At 24.5% G+C, this 8,625-nt stretch overlaps 1 protein-coding gene across 1 annotated transcript; it reads left to right on the forward strand.

Moving 5' to 3' along the window:
- The first annotated feature begins 1,012 nt into the window (after positions 1 to 1,012).
- Positions 1,013 to 2,975, forward strand: LOC124926041 (cytochrome P450 76T24-like). Its single transcript, XM_047466201.1, has 2 exons — positions 1,013 to 1,877; positions 2,310 to 2,975. The coding sequence occupies exons 1-2, from the start codon at positions 1,014 to 1,016 to the stop codon at positions 2,943 to 2,945; spliced, it is 1,500 nt and encodes a 499-aa protein (XP_047322157.1). The 5' UTR covers position 1,013; the 3' UTR covers positions 2,946 to 2,975.
- Positions 2,976 to 8,625: the final 5,650 nt, after the last annotated feature.

Consider the following 8,625-nt stretch of genomic DNA (forward strand, 5'->3'; position numbering starts at 1 on the left):
CAAGTATTTTAAATCGGGGTCGGGATTGGGCATAAGGAGAGGGAGAAAATATCCGGTCGCCGGTCAGGTACGGGATCGAGGATGGAGAGTGTACGAAACCCAAATATTAATATTAAAATTATTTGGTTTTATTAAAGTTTAATGTGTGACTTTTTAAATACTTCTTAATTACATTTATATTATAAATATATAATTTAAGTTGATGTTATTCACATTATAAAAAATACACTATACTCCAATTTTAAATTTATTATATTTCAAAAAAATATATTTCTTTATATTAATTTTACTTCAACTTTTATTTTAATAACAAAATATTACTTATATCATATTTTTCATGTTTAATTTTTTTTTTTTTTTTCATTCTAATTCTTCTTCAATATTTATAAAAATAAGTAGGTAGGTAAGTAATGTTTTTATTTATATTTTTAATATTTTTATATTACTAATTTTAAAATTATTTATTAAATTAATTTTTTTCAATCTTTATATATAATCTTTAATCGGGTAATGGGGTACTTGTCAAAAATTAGGTACCCGACGAATCAGTGATAGGGATAGAAGTAAAGATATTTGTCATGTTCAGTGAAATAAAAATTGGGTCCGAAGATTAGTGCTTAACTACTCATCGTCGGGTAGAGTACTTCCTTATAAGCTAAATCAAATTATCTTTAACAATAAGATAAATATAAACTATAAATTAAATCAACCACATGAGTATAAACTTCATATTCTTATTTTCCTAGGATATATTTAGCACTGACGTGACTGTGACAATAATAGAAAGCGACCTAAAAAACGACTCAACGACACGACTCAATGGCGACCCTCGCCACGTTAAAAAACTAAGCTAGAGTAGAAAAAAAATATTATTATATAAAAAGTCAGAAAATAAATGCATATTTTGGGTTGGACCAGTTTAGTTGAATGTTTAGTACAGAATGGTCCAAAACATTATCATAAATAAATAAATTATAACCGAACAAGCTATTCTCGCTTCTGGATTGATAATAATGGATTTTGTCATCTTTTTCATCACCTTACTCTCCATCATGATCATCCTACTCCTATGTATATACTTCAACCACCGTCGTCGTCCGGCCTCCAGACTGCCGCCGGGGCCGTACCCATTTCCGGTAATCGGAAACATCCTCTCACTAGGTTCAAACCCACACCATTCATTAACATCCCTCTCCAAAATCCATGGCCCAGTGATGTCCCTCAAATTGGGAAACTTGACAACTATTGTGGTGTCAACGCCGGAAACTGCCCAAAAGATTCTCCACAAAAATGACCGGATATGCTCCGGCCGACATGTCCCTGACATCTCCCGAATCCTCGACCACAACAAATACTCTGTTGTTTTCATCTCCGCGACTACCCAATGGAGAACCCTTCGTAAAATCAGCAAAGAACACATATTTTCTCAGCCGCAGATGGACGCAAAACAGGGCATGAGGCTAAAAAAGGTGGAAGAACTCGTAGCCTTCGTGCGGAGGAGCTCCGTCGTGAAAATAGGTGACGCCGCCTTCACGACGACCCTGAATTTTCTGTCGGACATGTTCTTCTCGATGAATTTAGCTCATTACGACTCGAATTTGTCTCGGGAGTTCAAGGATCATATCGGGATTGCGCTGGAAATCGTGGGGACTCCTAATTTAGCGGATTACTTTTCGATATTTAGGTTTGTTGATGTTCAAGGCTTAAGACGGCGTGCCAGATTTCATTTAACGAGATTGTTTTCTATATTTGAGAAGATCATCCAACATAGGATAGAATCGAAGGAGACCAAGAATGATTTACTGGATGTGCTCCTCAATCTCTCCCAAGAGATTGGATCAACTCTCACCATCAACGACATAACCCATTTGATTCTAGTGAGTCGTCAATTTCTTCTTCTTTCCTTTTCCCTGCAAAATGATATTAGGTTAAGTTAATTGATCAAGCTTAAAATAAATTTAATTTCTTATAAATAAGAGATAATATTAACAATTATATTTTTTAAAATAAATTTTAATAATTGGTGATAAGGTCCTTACTATTGATAGAATAATATAATATATAAAATATTCTAGAATATCATAGAATATCAAATATTTTAATCATGTAAGCGGTGGAAGAATTAATGTGGATATATATACAGTAAGCTCTATTATTCTTGATGATTTATTTTATTTTATTTTATTTTTAGTAAAAAAATTAAAATGTATTAATATATATAATAAAAAAAATAAATAATAATTTATAATAAAAGATATTTTAATATTTTTTGAAATATAGTTTGAGTTTCTATATGTATACATCTACAGGACTTGTTCATTGCAGGTACAGACACAACGTCAAGTGTAGTGGAATGGGCGATGACTGAGTTATTACGTGATCCAGATAAACTGAAAAAAGCTCAAACAGAGCTTAGAGAATTTGCAGGCAATGAATTGATCATAATTGAAGAATCGGACTTTTCAAAGTTACCTTATATACAATCAGTTGTAAAAGAGACGCTAAGACTGCATCCTCCGGCTCCTTTCTTGATTCCTCACAAGGCGGAAGCCGAGTTTGAGATAGACGTGGACGACGAGAAATACTTGTTTCGAGTTCCGAAAAATGCTCAAGTTTTAGTGAATGTATGGGCAATTGGTCGTGACCCAAAAGTATGGGAAGATCCGCTAGTGTTTATGCCAGAGAGATTCTTCATGAAAAGTGAAATTGACTTGAAAGGTCGAGACTTTAGGTTGATCCCATTTGGGTCTGGAAGAAGGATTTGTCCTGGTATGGTTTTGGGAGACAAGATGGTGCATTTGCTATTGACCTCTTTGTTGCTCTCTTTCGATTGGAAACTTGAAGAGGGAATTAACCCTCAAGATATTGATTTGGACGAGAAATTTGGTCTTACATTGCAAAAGGCTATACCTCTTAGGGCTATTCCTATTCCCATCAAAGTTTGATGGACCCCTTCCTCTCTTTGGATGTTTAATTGTTTTTGTTTTGAATCAAGACCTTAGGCAAATATTATTGTGTTTATTTGTTTCTTCATTTTACTGTTAATTTGTATGTAAGACTTCCAACTTATTGTTAGTTCATGCATACATTTGAGATATTCCACCGGTGTTCATGCATAATTAAGTTGTTTATAATTTTAATAGATTAATATTTCATTGAGTTTTTATTTATGTAAATTATTTTTTTGTAACTTTCACTATTTCTAATGTTAGTCCAGATTCTATAATGTTTTATTGACTTTCACATAAATCATGCATGATTACAAACAAACAATATTAATAATCTAACCAAACAATACATCTCAAAATTCTAAGCTCTTTTTTTTTTAAGAAAAGAAAATTAAACTCACACACACACACAAATCATGCGTTAAAAGATAATTTTAAACTTAAAAAGTGTTTAATAAAATTATAAATTAAAAATATTTAATATATTACCAATATTTTGTTTTATAGATTTAAATAGATTAATCAAGATAATAAATTATATTATTGAAAATTTTGTCTCAGTTCAATTATTTAAAGAGGAGTGATAGGGCAATTTGAGGAGGGAATTACTAATTAAAAAATTGATAAAGGAAAAAAGAGAGGGTAAAATTTTGTTATTTTTTGCATTATTCTATTTTCATTCTCCTCTCCGAACTTCTCTTTCAATCGTTTTGTTTAAAACTTATTTTACAACTACCAACTGTTCAATAGATAAAAACGTGGCAAAAAAAACAGACATATCTACCTAATATTAAATTAATATATATATATATGTATGCGGGCATATTGATATAAAAAAATTAACATAATTATTAAATCATTCTCAAATATAACAGAATATAAAACTGTTTATAATTAATATTATTTATATTCTTTAATTTAAATATTGACTTACGACTTTGTTTTTTAGATTTTTTAAAAAAATGAACGAAAATTAATTTTTTAATTATCACTTATTAACAATTATATCACTCATTTCATTAATTAAAATATTAAAATATATTTTATTTTAAATTATTATTTTTTATATTATTTATATATATCAAAACCTTTTAATCTTTTTACCAAAAATAATCATCAACGGCTTAAAATCATTATCGATCATTATTTTTTTCACAATATAAATTAAAAAAAAAAATCTCTGATATGAACAAGTTTACTCAAAAAGAATAATGGCTATATGTAATGAGTTTATTATTATAAAAAATATCTGTAGATGATCTGTATGCGGTCCGCAAATCAAGAAAAAATAATAAAAACAAATGAGGAAATGACACTAAAAAAGATTTTTTTTAAAAAGGGTCCATCTATAGTATCTCAATCATCTACAGTCCTAATTCACTAGGATATCATATATTAAGAAAATCAAATAATTCACATTGCAAACAAAGTTTTAAATTTAAGTGAGAGATTACAAGTACTATTAGGATTAACTTTCTAACCTAAAAATAAATAAATAAATATTAAGGTTTTCACTCAATCCATTTGAGATATATATTGGTTACTAAACAAGTTTTACTTCATTTAATAATCTCAATTTTATTATACAATTATAACTCAATACAATATTATTCTTGGAAAAGAGGAGCCGCCTAATGTACTGTGGGGCTTAAGCCCAGCCCATCGAACAAAAATTAATTTTCCTATTTCGTTTTATTTCAATTATTTTTTACTATCATTCCCGTTCTATTTTGAGGAACATGGTGGGTACTAATTATACCCTATTCACTAAAAAAAAAAATATTATATAAACTAATTTTTTTAATATAATATATATTAAAATATATTAAAATTTTATATTATTATAAGGAAATAAATTTAAAACTTTTATAAAATATAATGAATAAATAAATATATTAGTGATAATATATTTAATTATGTTTATATAATGTTTGAGGCATAATCATGGTGAGATCGGGATGAGTCAGAGCGGGGACACAAATACCATCATCGCCCTATTCTTAGTCAACTACTGATCAAACTAGGAAAACCGCTACAACGGGACATTCGATTCGATTACCGCACTACAATTTTAAATTATTCTCGTAGAGAGATATATAGAATTAAATGATTTAAATAACCAAAACCAAAATATAATATATTCTCTCAACTATCACCCCCATTTAATTAATTAATCAAAATACTAAAATATTATTTATTTTAAATAATTATTTTTTTATTTTATCATTATATATTAATATCTTTAAATTTTTTAACAAAAAAAATCACTTACTAATATCATTAACTAAACATTATTTTTTCAAATAATTAGGATATTTAAATAATTCTGGATCTGAATAAAGCCTATGTTTGTTTGATTATTAGAACTTGTTTGATGTTGGTTCTTTTAGAATATTTTGAAATTTTATTCAATATTTTTTTATAAATTTTCTATCTCATTAGTCTAACCATCAATTTATTTATTTCATTAATTAAAATATTAAAATACTTTATTACATCTTTAAAAAAAATAAACTTTAAATACAAGGATAATATAATAATTTAACAATTTAAAATTTTAAATTACTTATATTTTTATAAGCAAAAGTATTTTTTTTAATCTTAAAAGAATCATCTTAAAAATCAATTTGTAACAAGTCCTAGGAGAGAGATCGGTTGTGACCTGGGGTTAATGTTTAGATTCAATTTTTTTTTATTTGATAAAAATATTAATATATAATAATAAAATAAAAAATAATAATTTATTTATTTTGTAAAGACTTGTTTGTTTGATATGGTTATTTAAGTGTTTTTATAATCTTGAGTATTTTTATTTCTTAAATTGAGTTTATATTTTTTATATATAATATTTTTTTAAACTCACTATAACCCTAATTTATGTTTTTGTCTTAGACTTTGTTCGATTTGGAATTTTTATAAAAATTTAGAGTAAGAAATAAATAATGATTGGTTATGATTTTGAGGAGGTGATGATTATTTTTGGTAAAAAGACTTAAAGAGTATTAATATATATAAATAAAATAAAAAATAATAATTTAAAATATAAGGTATTTTAGAGCATCTCCAACGCATGACCTCTGCCCGCATGGGACAGCGTGGAAAAGGGCAGGTCATTGGTTTTTTTCATTTTTTGCATTGGAGATAAAAGCAAAAAGAGGGCAGTGCCCTCTATGCCGGTCATGCCCTCTTCTGACTTTTTCATGATTATATAATATAATATATTATATAATATAGGAATATTAATTATATATTTAATTATAATATTTTTTCCTACTATTCTTAAGTAACATTATTATAATAACGTTTAATAAATATATATTCTAAAGTTTTACTATAAAATAGGAATATTAATTATATATTAAATTATAATAATATTAATATGTTTTATGGGTGAAATTATCAAATTCTCCTATAATATATATAATACAGGAATATTACTCATTTAATTAATAAATATATATTTTAAATAAATTAATATATTTTTTTATTAATTATATTAACACGCTATTTTAAAATTTCAAATTCTCCTATAATATAGGAATATTAGTTATAATATTTCTATATTATAAATTAGTTATTTATTTAAAATAGTATAAATAAAATTTATTATTTAGATAAGAGGGCGGGCAGAGCATTGGAGTGTTTTGACCAAGTACAATGTGTGCCCGCTTTCTGATGATGTGGAATATTGATTTCACAAAAAAAGAGGGCAGAGGTCTTGTGCGCTGCTGATGCTCTTAGTATTTTGGTTAATGATTTGAGTGATGTAATGAATAAAAATGGATGAAATGATATTTAATTTTGTATAAAAAATTTTAAAAACCCATACCGAACAAGGGAACCATTTCTTGTCCTACCCATATTTCAAACAACCCATATTTCAAACAATTTTTCCCAAACTATCCACATTTTCATTCTTATTTCCAAAATACTCACCTTTCTCTCTCTAAATCATTAATTAACCATTAATTATCCATCTTCTACCCTAAACTTAATCATTATTTAATTTTATAAATATAAATATATAACTAAAATTAATAATAAAATATATTATATAAATAATATATATATATATATATATATTATTTTTATTTAATTTTATAAATATAATATATATAATTAAAATTAAACATTTTAAATTTAATATTTTAGTTTTAATTATATATATTATATTTTTACTTAGTTTTAAAAATATAATATATATAATTAAAATTAAACCTACTAAACTGAATAATAAATAATATTATAAAATGAATAAAATATCTAACATTAACCTTAAATCAAATAAAATAAATCTTAAAATAAATTTCATAAATCTTAAAATATTTATAAAAGTGTCAATTAAAAAACTTTAAAATAAAATAAATTACATAAACTTTAAAATATTTATAATATTTTACGTTTTATGTAAAACATATGTGTTATTTTAATATTCATGTAATATATGTATTATTTTAAAACTTATATAATTTAATAAATTTTATTTTAACATATAATATTAAAGTTTTATGTAATGTATTTTATTTTAGTGTATACTATTTTATTTAAATTATTTAATTTAAAATATTTAATTTTAATTATATATATTATATTTATAAAATTAAGTAAAAATAAAATATATATGTTATTTAGATAATATATTTTATTATTAATTTTAGTTATATATTTATATTTATAAAATCAAATAATGATTAAGTTTAGGGTGGAAGATGGATAATTAATGGTTAATTAATGATTTAAAGAGAGAAATGTGGGTATTTTGGAAATGAGAAAGAAAAAGTGGGTAGTTTGGGAAAAATTGTTTGAAATATGGGTAAAACAAGAAATGATTCCCGAACGGCCTTATTTTATTTTTATTTTATTTAGACTGATTCATATGCTGATTCTGATATCAAAGAAAACCTTTTATCAGTCTCTTATAGAAGTTAGTGAACAAAATACAAGTGGCACCAAATGTTATGTAAAACTAAAACTCTCTGTCCTTGTCCTCTTTGGGTTATTTGAAAAATCAAACAAAATCAATTTTTTAATCAATCACTCTTTAACAATCACATCACTTATTTCATTAATCAAAATATTAAAATATTTTCTATTTTAAATTATTATTTTTTATTTTATTTATATATATCAATATCATTTAAGTCATCTTACCAAAAATAATCATCACTTTCTCAAAATTATTACCAATCATTATTATTTTCTCCCTCTAGGTTTTAAAAAAAACCCCAATCCGAACAAGCCTTAAGGCTTATTTTATTTGATAAATGAATTATTAGAATAAAATTTAATTTTTATATCAAAATTCAAATATTATATCAATCCTTTAATAAATTAATTTTATCGTTTAAATATCAAAATTATTCTCTAATTAAATTTAATATTATTTTTATTAATTAACTTAAACAAAAATTAAAACCTAATATAAATCCAACTATAATTTATCATATTATTTAAAACAATATTTAAATTTTCAATAATTCAAATAAATAAATAATACTAGAAAATAAAATTAATATATTTGACTAACAAATATTAATTAATTTATAAATATACCTCATTTAAATTAAATATTTAAATTAAATAATTATAAAAAAATTATTATTATTTTTAATATAAACTAATTGTAAATAATAATTCTAAATAAACATATTAATTAATTTAAGTTAATATTTTTTCA

Source organism: Impatiens glandulifera, chromosome 2 (genome assembly GCF_907164915.1).
Source record: "Impatiens glandulifera chromosome 2, dImpGla2.1, whole genome shotgun sequence".
Lineage (NCBI taxonomy): Eukaryota > Viridiplantae > Streptophyta > Magnoliopsida > Ericales > Balsaminaceae > Impatiens > Impatiens glandulifera.